This window comes from Perissodus microlepis, chromosome 15 (genome assembly GCF_051167445.1).
Source record: "Perissodus microlepis isolate ML-2025 ecotype Zambia chromosome 15, ASM5116744v1, whole genome shotgun sequence".
In the NCBI taxonomy this organism is placed as follows: domain Eukaryota; kingdom Metazoa; phylum Chordata; class Actinopteri; order Cichliformes; family Cichlidae; genus Perissodus; species Perissodus microlepis.
In genome coordinates this window covers 10,627,135-10,647,440 of record NC_140475.1, presented here as the reverse complement: position 1 = coordinate 10,647,440, position 20,306 = coordinate 10,627,135, and the positions used below count along the sequence as shown (strand labels likewise).

The 20,306-nt window shown below is 42.1% G+C and overlaps 1 protein-coding gene across 2 annotated transcripts in view; it reads right to left on the bottom strand.

Annotated features, from left to right (window-relative positions):
- fig4a (FIG4 phosphoinositide 5-phosphatase a) overlaps window positions 1-20,306 on the bottom strand; it is a 62,316-nt gene that overhangs the window by 10,919 nt on the left and 31,091 nt on the right. Inside the window, exons 17-22 of one of the 2 annotated variants that reach the window (XM_084952144.1) lie at window positions 15,684-15,822; window positions 13,763-13,821; window positions 11,782-11,929; window positions 11,569-11,652; window positions 8,584-8,782; window positions 1,063-1,151 (exon numbers count right to left, since the gene is read on the bottom strand). In XM_084952144.1, the coding sequence (XP_084808270.1) occupies window positions 1,063-1,151; window positions 8,584-8,782; window positions 11,569-11,652; window positions 11,782-11,929; window positions 13,763-13,821; window positions 15,684-15,822 (718 nt within the window). The remainder of the gene's footprint in view (window positions 1-1,062; window positions 1,152-8,583; window positions 8,783-11,568; window positions 11,653-11,781; window positions 11,930-13,762; window positions 13,822-15,683; window positions 15,823-20,306) is intronic. The other variant, XM_084952145.1, reaches the window with a different exon arrangement.

Below are 20,306 nucleotides of genomic sequence, written 5' to 3'. Positions count from 1 at the left end.
TTTTGGACTTAAAAGGCCATTATTTCATAATTTTGGCTTACTAGCTATGTGCAAAAGTTTTATTATAAATATTATTTCTAATATTTATCTTATAAATATACAATTTCTTTGGAAGTCACATATTTTGACCACCAAAATTGAATCTGTTTCCCCCAACTCTAAGTGACAATGTAATGGAATTTTCTCCTTGTATTCCTGTCATGTCCAGTTTACAAGACTGGCACTTCAGAATAATATTCCTGACGCAATCTTTCCAGTTCGACGACACCACTACACTATAGTCCAAAAGGACACAGTCGTTCAGTGTGAAAAAGTGCATTCTCATCAACTCCAAATACTCAGCGCCTTGATGCACCTGCAGTGGGAGTATTTGGATGTGTGCTGGTGCTTTTGTCTTAATTTTCATTTGCATTGTTTTTTTGCTTTCACTGTCATTAAGAGGTTAGGTTCAGGCAATGAGGATGTGAAGTTTTTCACTGGGAGTGACGGGATGGATGAGATCAGATATGAGTACGTCAGAGAGACAGTTCAGGTTGAGCAGTTTGGTGACAAAATTAGAGAGAAAAGGCTGAGATGGTCAGACATGTGCAGAGGAGGGATAGCAGATATAGTGTACAAAGGATGTTGAAGATGGAGCTGCCAAGCGGTAGAAAAAGAGGAAAACCTCAGAGGAGGTTCATGTATGTAGCAAAAGAGGACACACAGAGGGTGTGACAGAGGAGGATGCTAGAGTTGGGGTGAGATAAAGGAAGATGATCCACTGTGGCAACCGCTAAAGGAAGCAGTCAAAAGAAGGAAGAGGTGATTAAGTTCAGGCAACGAAGCTATTTTGTATAGCCAAAGGTCTTTGAGTGGGAAAAATAAAGATTACCCAGTTTGCTTAAATGTTATGTCAACAGGTTCTTTGATGGATGGATGGCCATCTTTAAATTTAAAGTAATATTGCTGAGATTGCGTGAGTGAAATTGTGGGCCAGTATCTATGATATGATGACTACTGAATATGTTATTACATATTGTTATAGTTTTCATCCCTTGTATGTAATTAGTAGCTCAGATTTACCTTTGGTAAATGAGTAGGTCATCTTCAGAGGGAAACTCAGCCAGATTGAGTCCATAAGGCTCCTTTGCCATGTGCTGCTGATAAACCTCCTGAAAATGTGAAGAGAGACACAAAAACATACTTACGCATGTGAACAAGATAGAAAAAATATTTAAAAAACAGTTACATAAAAGTTTAATCATGGCTTTTAAATGACCGCAAAAAAAAAAAAAAAAAAAAAGAAGTAAGCTAGTCGACTTATAACTATAAAACCATACAGACAAGGTCATCAGGTTCAGCTGCTTCTCCCCAACAGATTCAGTAATTAGGATGGCGCAAGGAGGTTAATCTTAGCAACTTCAAAAGTAATTTGATTGTTGGTGTCTGGTAAGGTGCTTTCATGTTCTTTCGTGCTTAGGGACATGCCCTCCTGGGGATCTGTCACACAGTGTTCAGTGTCTGTTGGGATATAATAATCATAATAAAACAGGAGACCATAATAAAAAGGTCAAACTGGTTCAAGCTGACAGATCGGAGAAGAATTAAACTGTGAGGCAACGGGGCATTTCAAATGTGACACTTAATTTAAAAAAAACTAAACAGAAACTTTAATTTAGAACTGTAAGCCTTAAAATACAATTATAAACACTCATCATTAATTTATTGTAGAGTCTTTTCTTTACAATATAACACATATTAAGATGATTGTTGCTATCAAGTGGCGCTGTGTAAATACAAAAAAAATAAAATTGTAACAGAGTACCCTCCATTAACAGGCAATGCTCGAGTTAATTTATTTTATTGAAGAAATTGAAAATTGCCAAAGGAATCAAAAGGAAGGTGAAACAGCTGAAATGGTAGATGCTGCATAATTGTGCAACACGTTTTAATCTTGATAAATAAATGATTAAAAAGTGGAAAACACAAAACATATCCTGTAAAACATCTTTGTTCTCAAAATTTGAGTTCCAATCCAACATCTGCTAGTTTTAGACCAGATTAACATGTCAATATTTTAACAAGATTTAGCAGATATATCTGTATAACCTTCCTGACTATTCAAAATGTCCTATAAAAAAAAAAGCATTTTCTAGGCAAATTATGATTTGTGGGGGTGAATTTTTACATTTTACTCTGCCTATAGTCTCTGCAGAAAAGGTAAAAGCCTGTTATGTAACAGCATATACAGGATTTGCATGAACGGAGTCAGCTATGCCACCGTTCTCTCGCTTTTCTGACATTGCAGTAATATGTGCAACATAAACCTTTCAATTTTCCCAGTAACTGTATTGATCTGAGCTGCAGGGAGGGGAGAATTACGCAGGGTGTTACCAGAACCATGTCCAGGAAAACAGCAGCTGTGAACACACACAAGATCACAATAATACACAGAGCCCTGTTCAAAGACTACACGGGGATTCGCAAAACACTAACCGCACCATACACACCTACGTGCAGCACACAGGCGAGGGTGTTGTGCAGGCGCATATCTGCTTGTACAGCAACACACTGCAAATCTACCGAGCACATGCACGCTCAAATCGAGGTGGAATACCAAATGAGCATGTGTAATTACATGGTAAACGTAGTAATGATCCGATGTTTAAATATTTCAACAGTTGTGTGTTGTGCTGGCACCCTGGCAATCCATTCTCGGGGACAGGCTTGCAGGCAGCGACACGAGATGCACGAGAGTGACTGCGTGCGCCCAACACGTGAGCAAGCTGTCCGGCCCAAAATATTCATGACCAGCTCATTGCTCATGGCCACGAGAAGACAGGCAGGAAACCCAAGGAAAATACATCATAAATCAGGAGGAGAAATAGATGGATGGAGAAAGAGGGAGTGCCTCTGCTTTCAACTCTGAAGACCAAATGCCTTCAAGATATTTCTCCTTCTCGGTGCCACTGCCCGGATAAATCAAGCAAAGGTGCTTTTTCTTTTTGTTGTTAGAACAATGTTGTAGATTCAAAGCTTTGTGCTGCACAAATAGGACAATTACATGAAAAATGTAATGAGACTACCGATGAGACCTCAAGGACAGCTGGGACTTTCTACAAGAGCAGTCTAAGGTGCCAAGACCTTTAGTGAATTATAAAACAGGAGTAAGCCCAGGCTGAGACTAATGTGAAGATTTCCTAAATCAATAACTAATCTAAATGGCACAGATGCTGGCATCCCTAGCTAACACACACACACACACACACACACACACACACACACACACACACAGGAGAGATGTCTTTATCACCAAGCCATAAAACATTCACGTCTCTTCAGGAACATCACACTGTTAAGTCAACAGCCAACAAATCACCTGAGATTGTGGCTTCAATCAGACATCTTTAAAAAGTTAGGACAGTGGGACAAGGTGCACGCAGTCAACACACTCCTACTGATGTCTATGGCGTTATTTTTGTGCCGCTATTCTGAGCGCACGTAAAAAAAAAATTGAGCGCACGTAAAAAAAGTTTCCAGGTGCAAGTGTTGTATTTTGAGGAGAAATTTATTTTGAGCGAAGAAAAGCTGAATTTGAGTGAACAAAATTCATTGCTGCGTGCAAAAAATGTATTTCAGTGTTTGCTATTATCCACACACACAATAGCAGCCCCTCTCGCTCAGTTTTTGCATTTGCGCTCGCTTGCAATGTGTTGCTCGCGCTCTCAACATTTCTGCCTGTGGGCGCTCAACTCTTTCTGTACACCGTTATATTTGTGCCACAAAACCAGCCAATCACAGACTTGGATGCAAAAATATCTGATTGGTTGTTCTGGTCTCCAATCAGCTCGAAATGACGAAATGCAATATCCCAGAATCCATTTCGTCCAAAACTCAAACGAGGCAGTGGCAGAGGAACACAGAGTGGTGGAGTTTGAAATATTACTCTTTCTGGGTCACAAAATAAACTTTAAAGATATTTTCATGCGAGAATGGTGCCGTGTAAACTTCAAATACCTGCTCGATTTATCAAGACATCACATATTTGCATAAGTGCTCTAACGTTTTCGGAGATGCCTGTTAACCACCAGCTGACCGCATAGCTGGACTGGCCATTGGGCATACCGGACAGGCCATTGGGCATACCGGACATTTGCCCGGTGGGCCGATGATGATTTTTCATTTTTATGTTTGTTTGTTTTTGTAACGGTATAAACAATGAAAGGTGGTGGATTAGCCAATTGGTCATGATCAACTCTGGGCTGGACCAACTACAATACATCCGTATTGAGAGGAAAAGGAACGCGATTCGTCCCGTACTTCAGCTAGAATGAAAAAAAGACACAAAGCTGGAGTTATTCTGTCTTTACATTGCACAGCTGCCTCTTCTCCTCTCATTCTCTCTCCCTCCCTCCCTCTCCTGTTGCTACTTCAATCATGAAACTGATCAATGATCAGCTGATTGTCTCTCTTGTTTGCGCCAGAAACAGGAAACCAGCAGATGTTGCGCTAAACAACAACAGCAGCACGTTCAAGCTTGATAAGCTGTTGTTATAATTTATTTAAAATTAATTTCTAGTATCAGCTGATGTTTGCTGGAGCCACAGCTGTAAACAGTGTTGCCAACTCCTCAGTAAGGAAAATCGCTATTGGTTGTCCTAAAAGTCGCTAGAAGTCGCCAAATGACGTCATCGCCTAATTTGCATAATTGGTCATGCTAATGTAATTGTAACCTACGTTGTTGGAGAGAGAAATAACATCTTGGAAGACACAAAGTGAGTAAAAAACGTCGTAAATGCAGTTAGAATTTATTTAGAACTACAAATTAAATTTCTTTTAGCAATTATTGTTTTTTAATGTCACAATTCCAACCCTGCTCCTTTATCCGGGCCTGGACCGGCAAAAGTGACCCCAAATTGGCACTCTGGTGGAGTTACTTTGTGTGTGAGAGTGTGTGTTAATAAGTAGTTTTAAACCTTGTGATCCACAAAACAGCATAACGGTAAAAGAACTGACTGCGTTACAGTCAGTGCGGGAGCAGTGGCTTCGCTCATGCGCGATTCATTTGCCTTTTGGACGCACAGGTGTGAACGTCTCCTGTCCTGATAGCAGCTGGGGGAGGACTATCCTCCGCCTGGGAGCGCTTTGGCACGGGTGAGGTGCCCAAGGCAGCACCGCTGCTTGTTGAGAGTAAGAGCGATACGCGTTTTCACGTCAAAAAGTTGTCATAAATAAGTCTCCAATAATACCAGAAAAAGTCGCCAGATTTGTCGCTAGGCGCTTTTTAGAAAAAAAGTCGCTAAGGGGGTCTGAAAACTCGCTAAATATAGCGACAAAGTCGCTAAGTTGGCAACACTGGCTGTAAAAGCTGCTGCTCATGATATCGGTTTGGAAACATGAAGGTGATACAAATCATACATATATACCAACAAGACAGTGTACATCACTGTCACAACAGTGTTTGTTTTAGTTTTGTCTTTTTTTCATGTCATGTCATGATGTCATGATGACTGTGAGCAGCTTCGGTAGCAAAGGCAATATAATAACTCTGAAACCAACAGTTTACACATCACTGGGGGCTCCTTCATGCATGCCAAAGGTAATTTCTTAGAAACTGAGACATTTTAAGAGGATGTAGTTATCTGGTGCATCAGTCCTGTTGACACACTGACCTACTCTACCTGTGCTCATTAATGTGCTTCTTGGTCTCACTGTGCTTATAGGGAATCTGGGTCAAAACGTGCATCCAGTCCCCCGGGACATGAAACAGATACCGATATAGACAGGACATGTCAGAAGTTCGTTACTAATATCTACACACATACGCAGATTTTACTGCATTTGATGAACTATACACTGATGTGTCTGTTTAGAAAGTAGCAAAAGCATTTATCAGAATCGCATATTGAGAATTTTTTTCAATGAAAATATTCCTTTTAGGCCTAAAAAGGTCTTACATGCAAGTCTACAGCTCTGCCTAATTTGGTATGCATGGATCTTGCCCAGTGTCAGCCAGGAGAGGCTGTAGCTGCCATCAGTCTTAGTTGGATACATGGTTAAGAAAATGAATGGATGAATGCATCTCTAAGAATATCCACTGCAAGCTCTACTCACTCTCAAATTCTCTTGCTACATGGTAGGATGACGCAGTACTTATCCGCAGTGATTAATGTCCTTAAATTCATCAATGCTGTGGTCACACTAAGGAACAGTGGTTAGAGACGTCAGCGCGACCACAGCTATTGCGACTGTGTGCACTGAATTTGGAGTTTCATCGACTTTGAAATAGGGCTGCCACAAACAATTCTTTTGATAGTCGACTAGTCACTGATTATTTTTGCGATTAGTCGACTAATCAGATCATGCATCCATTGGACGTAAAACATACGGCTTATTGCACCACAATGCGTCTGCTCTTATATAACTATCATTAGCTTACAGCTTTAAGTGTTTAAGGTATGTGCTAACTAAAAATAAAGACAAGATGATAGTTTATTAAATTTTAATGAAATCTGCAGATTGTTTGGTGAAGTTTAATAAACTCCTTGCTATCTAAAATATAACAGGACACCGGAGTAAATTCTCGAGCATCTCACACTTCTGATAATCAGTTGTCTGCTTGACGTTTATTCAGCTGTGTAAAAACTATAAACTTTAATCTCAGCCAAACCGATTTACTCAGGAACAAATAAAATACTAAAAAAAAGCCAAACGATAACATTTTTAAGTTATCTAAGGGACTTATATATGTTTAACCTGAGTAGCAAAAGATGGCGGTGGGTTTGAAAACGATTTGCCGGGAGTCCGGTGTTCTCACGGGCTCTAGTGAGCCTTGCCCCCGGCTAGCTATCGAGCTAGTGGGTAACAGACGTCTCCGAAAACGTCGAAGCGCTTTTGAAAATATGTGGTGTCTTGATAAACTGAACAGATATTTGAGGTTTACACAGTTACAGTCTCGCCTGAAAATATGTTAAACGTTTATTTTGTGACCCAGAAAGAATAATAAGAGTAATATTAAAACTAACTAGCTGCCGCCATTGTTGGAAAGTGAGCTGGGCTGCGCTATGAATTCTGGGACAGAGCTACTTCTTCTTCTTCGGGGTTTAATGGCAGCTGGCATCCTTGTACAATCAGTGCTGCCATCTTCTGTTTCAGTCCGTTATTACACTCTTAAATCCTACTACTTATTCCTGCGCCTTTTGGGATCTTACAAAGCTTCAAACGACGCGTCGACTATTAAACGACTTTGATAGTCGACGTAATCGTGACTAGTCGACTAATCGTGGCAGCCCTACTTTGAAATGTTTTTTTCACTGACGGGGACCAGTCACTGAAACAGCCACAACTAGTCGCACTCACCTACTGTCTTCTCATAGATTTGGAAAGGGAAGAGAAATGCCTCCACAAATAATAATGCAGTTGCTTAATATAGGAATAAAACTAGAACACAACCTGTTGGCAACCAGCCGAGTCGAGTTGCCTATTGCAAAGAGATGCGTTGAGCAGACGAGTTGCAATTGTGTTGTCTTTGTGTTGAAAATGATTTGAATTTGTAAAACTGTTACCAATTTGCCTGAGAGTGATTGCAGTTAAACTGAGTCAGACTGACTTTTTGGAGACAGGTAGCCTCCCACCAGGTGACCCATGAAATCCATTTACAATCAAAAGTGCAACATACTCAACCTCTTGTTACTAGCCGGTTGCCACAACTACTTGCAGGCAAAAAAATTCAGTGCAATCATTGGGTAAACAAATTCTTCCTCACTGCCTCTTGTATTTTTTTTTTTAACTCTAGTGTGATTTTAGGCTTTTAATGTACTTTCAAAGCTGATTTGGACCTTAAAATCTACCTTGGCAAGAAACCAAATAAGAGAACCGAATCAGTCATCAAAAAATTAAGGCAAGCCGGAAACCCGCTGGTGACCTCTCACCACCTGATGTTCTAAAAGCAGCCAAAAATCCCAAAGCACATGCCCCACATTCTCACCCAAAGGGACCATCAAGGACATCAAAAAGGTTTACACGCTATCACAATACACGTGCACAGAACCAGAAAAACCAAAATAAAAACAAATGGAACTATGCAGGATTTATTTCTTTCCTTTGACAAGCAGAGTAGTAGCAGCAGTAGATTTGTAAGCAATAATACAACAGAAGAAACTGTGCAACTATCTCAATTCATTTCTTCAATGCATTAGAAGAAACAAACACTATTTAGAGCCTCAGCTTTATCGCTGACACTGATTAAGGTGACGTCTGCTCTTCCGTCTGACGTAAACCAAAACAAAGAACTAATTTCTTCTGGGAGACTTAAGGGAGGTGGGCGAGAGAGAACACAACCAGGGTGACATACTCATACTGGAATGCAAAATGCATTTGAGGCCTAAAATATAAGCAGTTAGCAACCCAGCCTAAACAGGTCTTTAGACAACATAACATATCCTTGAATTATTAGAGGATATTACCTTGTTAAACAATTACACTCAGAAGTGAAATTATTTTTAATTTATTTAATAAGATCCACAAATTCAAATCTGATAGCTTCCTTTAATATATTTGGGGATTTGAATCTGCCTTGTTAGGACAGTGTTTGTGTGTTCATACCTCCTGGGTGCGACTACTCTCTCCAGACTCCGTTAGCAGTTTGATCGGTGTGGATCGTTGAGATACAGTCCCCTCATCCTCACGGTCCTCCTCGGAGTCATCCTCTGATGTGCTAGATATGGCCTCCTCACTCGGGGGAGGAGGTGCGCTAGCTGCAGTCTTCCTCTGGAGAATCGTCTCCTCTTTACTGCTCTTGCTGCTGCCAATATCCACACACATGCACACAGATCAACGTATGTATAAACACATACAACTATCGTTCATGTATTGTACATTTTACAGTTTAGTCAAGCAGCAGAATCCCGATTATTTTTATCATGTCTAATGAGTCATCAGATCAGAAATGGCACCATGTTCTTCCACAACATCTCCCTGCAGAAATGTGACTAAACATGTAACTGAAACAGACTTCATGGTTCCCAAAGGCTGTACGAGTTTGAGCCCATGATCTCTGTATACAGAGGATTCTGCAAATGTTATCCCTCTGTGTTTTCTACCTCTGTCAAGAACAGAGTGTGTGACTCACTTCAGAATCTGTTTGAGATCATTTGTGATCCATCTAAACTTCTTTCTCCCCTCTCCCAAGGGCTTGTTTGTTTAAACACAACCCATGTTTGCCCATTTTTGAATCTCTACGTTTTTAAAATTAAGATGTCGACCACATCCAAAGAAAGTAAGTGAAATAAGTTGTATGTAGATGCTGTTCGTCGATGGTTTCTTACTTTTATTTTCATTGTTTTTAGCTAGTAATTTAAAAAACAAAAATAGCAGATCTTAAAAATAAACATGTTAGTTATAGCAATAATAGATGTGCTGACAGATTTGCTGCCAATCAGCTGCTTGCTCTTCTAATCCAACGTAAAACCGCTGAGGAACTGGTCATGGCAAAGAGAGCTGACCCTCAAAGCATGCCTCTACATACTAGTAAATATAGTCATGCTATGAAACCTATGAGCTATGAAAGCAAAATGTGATTTCCTAAAAGACTGGTTATTATTAGTTTAGCCTCTGCTATGTCACAGGGGAAAAAACAAACATACATACAAACAAAAAACAATAAAAAACAAACAACAACAAAACACCAAATGATTTCTTCTAAGATGTACTGATCAATCAACCAGGAACCAGAAGATTTCAATCATTCTCAGCTCAGACTGGAGACCACGCAATCATCCTAAACTATGAGCTAGTCCATTTCAAGCACGCACTAAACATGTATAGCTGCATTGGCAAATATTTGCAAACACTCACACACACATGTGGAAGCTCCTCAATGAGTGAAGAGACACAGATCACTGAAGTAAATCGTAGAGAGACCACTGTGAAAACGTTCAGAACGACAAGCCTAATGGGAAACTCACCCAGCTGAACAAGAACATTTTAAGGGCTATCAAAGGCAGAGTGTCTTAATCTAAAACTATCCACAGCTCAGAGCCAGCCACAAGGGAACAGCCTTGGTATGAGCAAAGGATCAACGCCGTTAAACACTATGGAAATGATTGAATGAGTAAAGGCTTGACGTCCTGTTAAATGGTGAAGTTATAAACATGCTGGAAAATTATTTAAGCAGCTGACATTTCACATTAATAATGCTTTTGTTTGCCAAGGTAAAATGTGTCAGGTATAGGTGAATGTACAGCAACTCATTTTTAGTTATTCATCTGTTTCTCTTTCCAGTAAAAAAAGCACTTTATTTTCAGTTGTTTTAATGAGAAAATATCCTGTAACTTACTTCAGTTTGGGCAAAATTGATTATTAAAAAAACACTTTCCATTAAAGAAAACTTCAGTTCTTAGAAAGAAAATCATGAAAATCGAGAAAAATTCCGTATCCACATTCGGTATCCTGATGATGATGATTACACATGTTACTTATCCTAACAGTACTGCCAAAAACATAATGACATGGTGGGTTATATCTAAATGTATGTATGCACGAGTACACATGTGGTACAAATACGCCAGTGTAAAAACAAATGATCATAAATGATAAGTCCTGTTCATTTCAGACAAATACCAAGGACAGTTTATACAACTTGATGCCCTTCCTGCATCAAAGAGCTATCCAACAGCATGTGCACATTTACATTCTTCAATCATCAGCTGATTATAATAAACATGTTTGAATATGTAAAAAAGTATAAAGACAGAAGTCAAAAAGCTTTTTGAATAATCAAACTGTTTGCAATGGTTCATAAGCTTATTTCATAAAATTAAACAAAGTGGCATTTAATCAATTAAAACATTAAAACACCGTTTTTCCACTAAAACAGGTGGCGATACGTAAATCTGGCCTACGTAAATCACTTTGGAAACACGTTCTTCAAAAAGCACAACTTGTTCGCACAAAGGAAACTTTTGTATCTATTAGGTTAGAAGGAAAAAAAAAAGGTAAGTATGACAAAACAAATGTTTGTGACAGAGATTTCAATTTATAGAGGTTAGAGACACAGAGACCTGACTGCAATATTAGGAGGAGAACCTTCCAAAGCAAGCAAGAAAAAGCAGATATGAAGCATAAGAGTTATGAAACACAATTCTTATTCACAGAAAAATGGCAACAGGTACACAGAGCAGCTTTTGGGGATCTAGATTAGCTTGTACAGGGAAAGCTATCTGAAGCACAGAACACAACTGGACTTCAATTGCATGCTTAAGCATGTAGATTCTAATTTCTATTTCTACAGCAAATCAAAAATAAGCATTTCATATTTAAGGGTCTTGCTAATGTAGGGACAATTAAAAGCACATGAGCACTTGCATTATCCTATTTTTTCCTGTGTGCATACATATTTATTTGGAAAATATATTAATATATAAATATTTTTTGAAACCAAAAAATAGGGGAAAAGTGTAACATTGCTTGTGGTTAAAAAAAAACTGTGTGCATGAGGGCACAGTGACATCGGGCTGATTTATTTTTCATGTATTAAATAAAAAAGCTACAACACAAAGGTTGATGTGTACATGGTAGTACTACACTCACCCCAGCACTGATTTTCCCGTTTCCTCTGGCTTGCGCACTGTGAACGGGTTTGGATCCACTCCCACTGTTTTGGGCATAAATTCCCTTTATGATCAGAAAATAGCTATTAGTCGACATCCTGCATAACAACAACAGCTAATAAATTCAGAACACACTGTTTATCAGAGACATGTGTCACTACCAAAATCATTGCTTTTGTATGTGTATATCCACCTTGCAGAGTTGGTCATGGCAATGCAGAACGTGTCATCAAAGGAGGTAAGTTCATACGGTTTGAAGAATTCCGCGTAAATGTCAATACTCTCGTCCAACTGGTTCATTCTCTTCACTTTGACCTTATTCATATTTTCCTCACAGGGAACTGCATCCAAACAGGAACAGAAAAAAAATAAAAAAATATTTATAACAATTACAACCGCTTCACCCACACACTTTCAACACAAAAATACACTATATCGCCAAAAGGATTTGCTCATTTGCCATCATACACCTGTGAATTGAATAACATCCTATTCTTAATCCACAGGGTTTAATATGATATGACATCAGCCCACCCTTCTTCCACAAGGTTTTGGAGTGCGTTTATGGGAATTTTTTGCCATTCTTCCAGAAGCACATTTGTGGGGTCAAACACTAGTGTTGGATTAGAAGGCTTAGCTCGGATTCTCCACTCTAATTTATCCCAAAGGTGTTCTATTGGGTTTAGGCGAGACACCTCGAGTTCTTCAACACCTATCTTGCTAGTCAGTGTTTTAATCGACCTTGCTTTGTACTCTGATACACAGCTATCTTTGAACAGGAAGGGGTCATCCCCAAACTGTTCTCACAAAGTTGAGAGCATCAAATTTTCCAAAATGTCTTGGTTTGAAGCATTAAGAGTTTCCTTTCACTGGAACTAAGGGACTGAACCCAATTCCTAAAAAACACAACCCCACATCATAATCCCCCCTCCATCAAAATTTAAACTTGGCACAAGGGAGTCACGCAGATCACGTTCTCGTGGCAACCACCAAACCCAGACTCCTCCATCAGATTGCCAGACAGATTCATCACTCCAGAGAACTTGGGACTTTCTGCACAGGTGGTATATTATCATAGTACCACTGGAATTCGACAAGCTCATGAGACCAACCCATTCTTTCACAAGCGTTTGTAGAAGCAGAATGCATGCCTAGGTGCTTGATTTTTACACCTGTGGCTAGGGTTGTGCGATATGACCAAAATTTCATATCCTGATATAAGACATCTATCATCCCGATAACGATATAAATCACAAAAAATTTAACATTTTCTATAAATTCTGTGAATCTCGGGCAGCTCGACTTGCGTGAAGTGTTTCCAGCTGGGCGTCGTGTACCTGGAGTCGAGTGTTTTAACTGATGCGTGAAACTATATATTTTTAGACATAAGTTGTAACGGCCGCCGTTTTCTTTGTATTTATTACACGGCGTGCTGCGGGGAAAAGCCTGTTCTAACGTTTGAGTCTAAGGTTTATTTTTTAGCACTTGACGGCTCTTTTTTACTTCTCATCCATCAATACTCTGCATAGTGTGATTCAGTTTATTTTGAAAAGTCTCAACAGGATCTTGAGCTTTATTGTGAAAGGTTTATGTGGAAAACAAACAAGCGGACACGCAATGGTTTTATCGTTGTTGTTGCTAACGACAACGCATAAAAACAGGCGCTTGTCCGTCCGTAGTGTGGTTATATTAAATATAAGAGAAAGAGAGAACTTTAGGAAATTAATATAGCCGCTACAGTGACCATCAAAACGATGAAAAAATATTGCCGTAAAGAGTTTATTTTGCGACACCACGAAACAAACGACAGCGTAAAATGAAACGATAGACGTTTTTATATCGTCATCCGATATATATCGTTGTATCGAACAGCCCTACCTGTGGCCATGAAAGTGTTTGGAAGACTTGATCTCAATGATTTGGCAATATAGTGTATATTTAAACAAGTCAGTTACAACATCAGTATAAGGTTTGTTGAATCCCTAGATTGGTCTGCAGAGTTATTTTGCATTTATTTTTTACCAACAATAATTACCACCAAATACACAGTTCCTGCTAGGCTAAGGAATATGGTAAGCAATGACAGACAAAGCCATTGATGGTTGGTCATTCAAATCAGTTTCATAAATGGTTCTGTTTCTTACAATTAAAACCATTAAATTCATTGACAATACCTTCATCATAGGGGACAGGAAGGTAGGACAGGACTCCCTCTGACCACCAGAGTGTATAGCTACAAACAAATAAGATACACAGCATTAAAATATTAAAACTTTTGAGAAGGTGAACGCAACCTAAAGTCTGAATTAGTCTCTTCTGGGACTTAACCTACATTTGGAAAATTGGCCTGGCTGGACCACCTAGACTTTTATTCAATGTGAGCAATTTGAGCGAACGCTCTTATGATGATCTGGTTTAGCGTGCGATGTGCTTCTTACTCCTCTTTGAGAGGAAAAGCACAAAGTGTGGAAGCTGAATTGAATTTAGCTGCAGCCATGCTAATTTCTTGGAATAATGACTGAGCTACTTTGGCCCATTGTGGCTACACAAATTCGTGGCCTGAAAAAGAAAATTGGGTCTGCTTTTACGTAAGCATGAAGACAGTATGAAGCAACCAGAGTGAATACACTCTCACACTTACGCGCATAAATAACAAGCACAAAATCACTCTGGGTCAAAACATGAAGTGAATTGCAGTCATTACTGGATCATGACTAGGACAGACCAATTGATAAACTGACATTGTGAAATTTGTAGGACACCTGCATGAACAAACAACAGGTTATAGAGACATGTGTCATACGGACATGCTAACGTACTGCATGGTGGTTCTAAGAAGACACAAAATAAACAATCAACCGCATAAACAGAAATACAAGGAAAAAAGATCATTGATATTTTCTTAGTATGTAGCCCTGTCTTATCATATATTCAATTATATTTAACAATATCTCACATAAAAGGATTTCAGATTTCACCGAAGCGATCATAGACTCCCCAATAAAATGCCTAACCTAACATTACCTCGAGACAAACTGACAGCAACGACTGTTATATTCTATCTTAAAGATCAGATTTGATCTTACAATAGAAATTATATCATATCCAGATACTACAGACGTCAGTGCCAGTGTTAAATTACCACTAGGATAATTACAAGGAGAGTAATTACTGTGTTAAGACTGTTCTCCATGAGATCAGTGAGCATGGTCGTGGAGCAGCCAGATCCTCACATCTCAAAATATGCATTAAAAAATGGCAACGTATTTAAAATCTAATGGATATTTTGTCAACACACACACACACACACACACACAAAAATTGTTTCTTCAAGTCATTGATAGGATAAGCAATAAAACAGCTTTGAATGTCTTTCTCTGTGCTGTTAATGAGTATTTATATCAAACTGATCACCCTCTTAGGATTATCTTACAGCATATATACATTTTCCTCTTTGTAGGGGTTTTGGATTTCTGGATTTTGAGCATACCTCATTTAATGTTTGGGTTGCATCTCTTATAGGTTATTTCTCATAAGAAAGGACTGTGTAAGAGCTTCACAGGTGAAAGCTACAAAAATAAATAAATAAAATTGGTCACTTTTTTGACAGTCAAAGTCTGAAGTCTGAAGCAACTACAATCTAATAGTAAAGTGTGTAGTCGCAAAACTCTGTGTTGTTTTTTCTCACTCTGCACTGATTTTTGCACATATGCTGTGGAAACATTAAAAATTTGTTCTTAATTTGCCTGTGTTTTCTCTGGATCTCCTTCCATAAGTTTAGCATTCCTGTGCTTTCAGAACCAATGCATAAGATACCAATTTGCACATGGACACAGGTGTAAAAGCATAAAGCTCAACCCAGTAGGAAACATATAGCTGCATATAATTAAACTTTCAGGATCAAAGCTCTGAAAATCTTGTCCAGCTCAAGAAAAAGCTGGACGTTTTGCACACTTGGATGTGCAAAAAGTGTGCAATCCAAATCCTATAAAAATCCACCAACATTTAAATGAACTTCAACATTGAAGACAGTCTGTGTTCATGCAAAGCAAGCACAGTAATCTTTTGGTTGGTGTGTTTAGGGTTATCTGTTACCTCCGTCTGTCTTGGGGGATGGCCATGGTGCTTGTATGATGCAGATAGAAGTCTGTGGGAAGCTCCCAAAGGTGCGGCTTAAACTCTGATGGCTGGTAAACTTGGAGGAACAAGTTGATTGCATCTTGTCTGTCAGCATCTGAAAGAGAGAGATGGAAACACGAATAGCTAAAAAAAAACAAAAACCCAAAAACTGTAAAACAAACTGTAAAGGTTATGATGATATAACTGGTCCACCAAGAGACGTGATTATACACGATCTGAACTCTCTTAGGCAAACTTTCCTGTCATTTCTTTAAGTAGTATTCAGAAATATTTCCCCAGGGTTCTTGAAAGACATTCAAAGCTCCTCTCTTGCCAGAAGAGTTGCCAGTCATTTCCAATCCAGTTCGTGGGTAATTTGACATAGCTGAGCCTTTTCTTCCAATTTCTCTTACCTAGAAATTGCTTCTTGACAGCCAAACTTCCATAAAGACCGTTTCTGATGACATTTCAGTGAACAGTAGACAGACAGACTGAACTCATCCTTAACTGGTCTAGGCAGATGGCCTGGTTCTGCCACAGGTTTCTCCTGGTTAAACGGGAGTTTTTCCTTCCCACTGTTGCAAATGCCTCATAGGAGGTAATCTGAGTGTTGGGTTTTTCTCTCAAATATTGTAGAATCTCTACTTCACCTTACATAGTGCCTTGAGGTGACAGTTGTTGTGATTTGGCACTATATAATTGAAATTGTACTGGAGGACCGGATGCAGGTTTCACACACACACACACACACACACACACACACAGTTACACTAGTGTTAAGTGGCTTTAAAAACCATTGAGCTACATTACTGTACTCAAAATGACTGAAAAAGCAGCAAATGGCAAAAGATAAACCTTGAAAACCTTCAAAGCCTGGAAAACTACTGATGTCCATCCATCCATCCATTTTCTTCCGCTTATCCGGGGCCGGGTCGCGGGGGCAGCAGCCTAAGCAAAGAGGCCCAGACCTCCCTCTCCCCAGCCACCTCCTCCACCTTATCCGGGGGAACACACAGCCGAGAGATATAATCTCTCCAGCGTGTCCTGGGTCTGCCCCGGGGCCTCCTCCCGGTGGGACATGCCTGGAACACCTCACCCAGGAGGCGCCCAGGGGGCATCCTTGTCAGATGCCTGAACCACCTCAACTGGCTCCTTTCGATGTGGAGCAGCAGCGGCTCTACTCTGAGCCCCTCCCGGATGGCCAAACTTCTCACCCTATCTCTAAGGGAGAGGCCAGCCACCCTTCGGAGGAAGCTCATTTCTGCCGCTTGTATCCGCGATCTCGTTCTTTCGGTCACTACCCACAGCTCGTGGCCATAGGTGAGGGTAGGGACGTAGATCGACCGGTAAATTGAGAGCTTCGCTTTTACACTCAGCTCCCTCTTCACCACGACGGACCGGTGCAGCGTCTGCATTACTGCAGCTGCAGCCCCAATCCGTCTGTCGATCTCCGGCTTCCTTCTCCCATCACTCGCGAACAAGACCCCGGGATACTTGAACTCCTCCACTTGGGGCAGGAACTCATCCCCGACCCGGAGTGGGCACTCCACCCTTTTCCGGCTGAGAACCATGGCCTCAGATTTGGAGGCGCTGATCCTCATTCCCGCTGCTTCACACTCGGCTGCGAACCGTTCCAGTGCAAGCTGGAGGCCCTCACCCGATGAAGCCAACAGAACCACATCATCCGCAAAAATCAGAGATGAGATTTTGAGGCCACCAAAGCGAAAGCCCTCCGCCACTTGGCTGCGCCTAGAAATCCTGTCCATAAAAATTATGAACAGAACCGGAGACAAAGGGCAGCCCTGGCGGAGCCCATCACCCACCGGGAACGAGTCCGACTTATTGCCGGCAATGCGAACCAAGCTCTTGCAACGGTTGTATAGGGATCGAATGGCCCGTAGCAATGGGCCAGACACCCCATACTCCCGCAACACCTCCCACAGGACACCCCGAGGGACACGGTTGAATGCCTTCTCCAAGTCCACAAAACACATGTAGACTGGTTGGGCAAACTCCCATGCACCCTCAAGTATCCTCGAAAGGATAAAGAGCTGGTCCAGTGTTCTGCGACCAGGACGAAAACCGCATTGTTCCTCCTGTATCCGAGGTTCGACTAGCGGACGAACTCTCCTTTCCAGCACCCTGGCATAGACTTTCCCAGGGAGGCTGAGGAGTGTGATCCCCCTGTAGTTGGAACACACCCTCCGGTCCCCCTTCTTAAAGATGGGGACCACCACCCCGGTCTGCCAGTCCACGGGTACTGCCCCTGATCTCCACGCAACATTGCAGAGGCGTGTCAACCAGGACAGCCCTACAACGTCCAGAGCCTTCAGGAACTCGGGGCGGACCTCATCAACACCAGGGGCTCTGCCACCGAGGAGTTGTTTAACTGCCTCAGTGACCTCGCCCCCGGAAATTGGCGGGTCATTCCCCTCATCCCCAGACTCTGCTTCCTCCTCGGAAGACGTGTCAGTGGGATTAAGGAGGTCCTCGAAGTATTCCTTCCACCGCCTGACAATTTTCTCAGTCGACGTCAGCAGCGCTCCGCCAGCACTATACACAGTGCAGGTAGAGCACCGCTTTCCCCTCCTGAGACGCCTGACGGTTTGCCAGAATCTCTTCGAGGCAGTCCGAAAGTCTTTTTCCATGGCCTCTCCGAACTCCTCCCACACCCGAGTTTTTGCTTCAGCCACTGCCCGAGCCGCATTCCGCTTGGCCTGTCGATACCTGTCGGCTGCCTCCGGAGTCCCACAGGCTATCCAAGCCCGATAGGACTCTTTCTTCAGCCTGGTGGCTCCCTTCACCTCTGGTGTCCACCATTTGGTTCGGGGATTACCACCACGGCAGGCACCAACCACCTTGCGGCCGCAGCTCAATGCAGCAGCTTCGGCAATGGAGACGCTGAACATGGTCCATTCGGACTCAATGTCCCCAGTCTCCCTCGGAATGCTGTTGAAGCTCTGCCGGAGGTGTGCGTTGAAAATCTTGCGGACTGGGGCCTCTGCTAAACATTCCCAGCACACCCTCACTACTCGTTTAGGTGCACCAGGTCTGTCCAGCGTCCTCCCCTGCCACCTGATCCAACTCACCACCAGGTGGTGATCAGTTGACAGCTCAGCCCCTCTCTTTACCCGAGTGTCCAGAACATATGGTCGCAGGTCTGGTGATACGATTACAAAATCGATCATCGACCTACGGTCTAGAGCGTCCTGGTGCCACGTGCACTTATGGACACTCTTATGTTCGAACAAGGTGTTCGTTATGGCCAAACTGTGATTAGCACAGAAGTCCAATAACAAAGCACCGCTCGGGTTCAGATCAGGGAGGCCGTTCCTCCCAATCACGCTCCTCCAGGTCTCGCTGTCGTTACCCACGTGAGCATTGAAGTCTCCCAGCAGGACAACAGAGTCTCCAGGTGGAGCACCTTCCAGCACCCCCCCCAGGGACTCTAAGAAGGCTGGGTACTCCGAACTGCCACTCGGCGCATAAGCGCAGATGACAGTCAGGACCCGTTCCCCAACCCTAAGGCGCAGGGAACAAACCCTCTCATCCACCGGGAAAAACCCCAACGTACCGGCAGAAAGCTGAGGGGATATTAGAATACCCACCCCAGCCCGCCGCCTCTCACCAGGGGCAACTCCAGACTGAGACAGAGTCCAGCCCCTCTCCAGGAGACTGGTTCCAGAGCCCAAGCCATGCGTAGAGGTGAGCCTGACTATATCTAGCCGGTACCTCTCAACCTCACGCACTAACTCAGGCTCCTTCCCTACCAGAGAGGTGACATTCCATGTCCCTATTGCCAGTCTTGGCAGCCGGGGGTCAGTCCGCCAGGGCCTCCGCTCCTGGCCGCCACCCGGCACACAATGCACCCGACCCCTATGGCGCCTCCTGCGGGTGGTGGGCCTGCGGGAGTATGGGCCCATGTCTCCTCTTCGGGCTGTGCCCGGCCGGGCCCCATGGACTACGGCCCGGCCACCAGACGCTCACCCTCGGGCACCCTCCCCGGGCCTGGCTCCAGGGCGGGGCCCCAGTAACCCTATCCCGGGCAGGGTAAACTGTTCCCTCGATGTTCTTTTCATAAGGGTCTTCTGAATCGCTACTGATGTAGATGACTTAAAAAAAATATACTGCTTGAAAAAAGTCTTGAAGTCACTAATGCCCAGAGATGCTCAGGAAGAGGAAAGCCAAATAATGTGCATACTTTAAATTGAATCTTTTTAATCATGTACCATTTTATATATTTAAACTTTTGAGTTTCGTGTCAATAGTGCCTTGTTTAAAAAAACAAAAACAAAAGAACAAGAAAAAAAATGCTAGTTTATAAATTACTGTGGTTCCTAAAGCAGGGGAGTACAGTTCAAAAGTGAATGTGAAGCAAACTTAAGCCTCCGTTACCATGATGGCAAACTACACCAGCTCTTCACCGTGAGCAGCACTGAAAAGATTTAAGTTAATGAATTAACATCTAAGTAACACTGACTTGTACATACATCATAGCAGTAAAAACTCTTGTAACAACTGCACTACAGCATTTTGGCTACGAGTGTGTACTTAGATAATCTCTGTGAGCGTTTGTGTGCTCAGCATGTGGCACGTGCT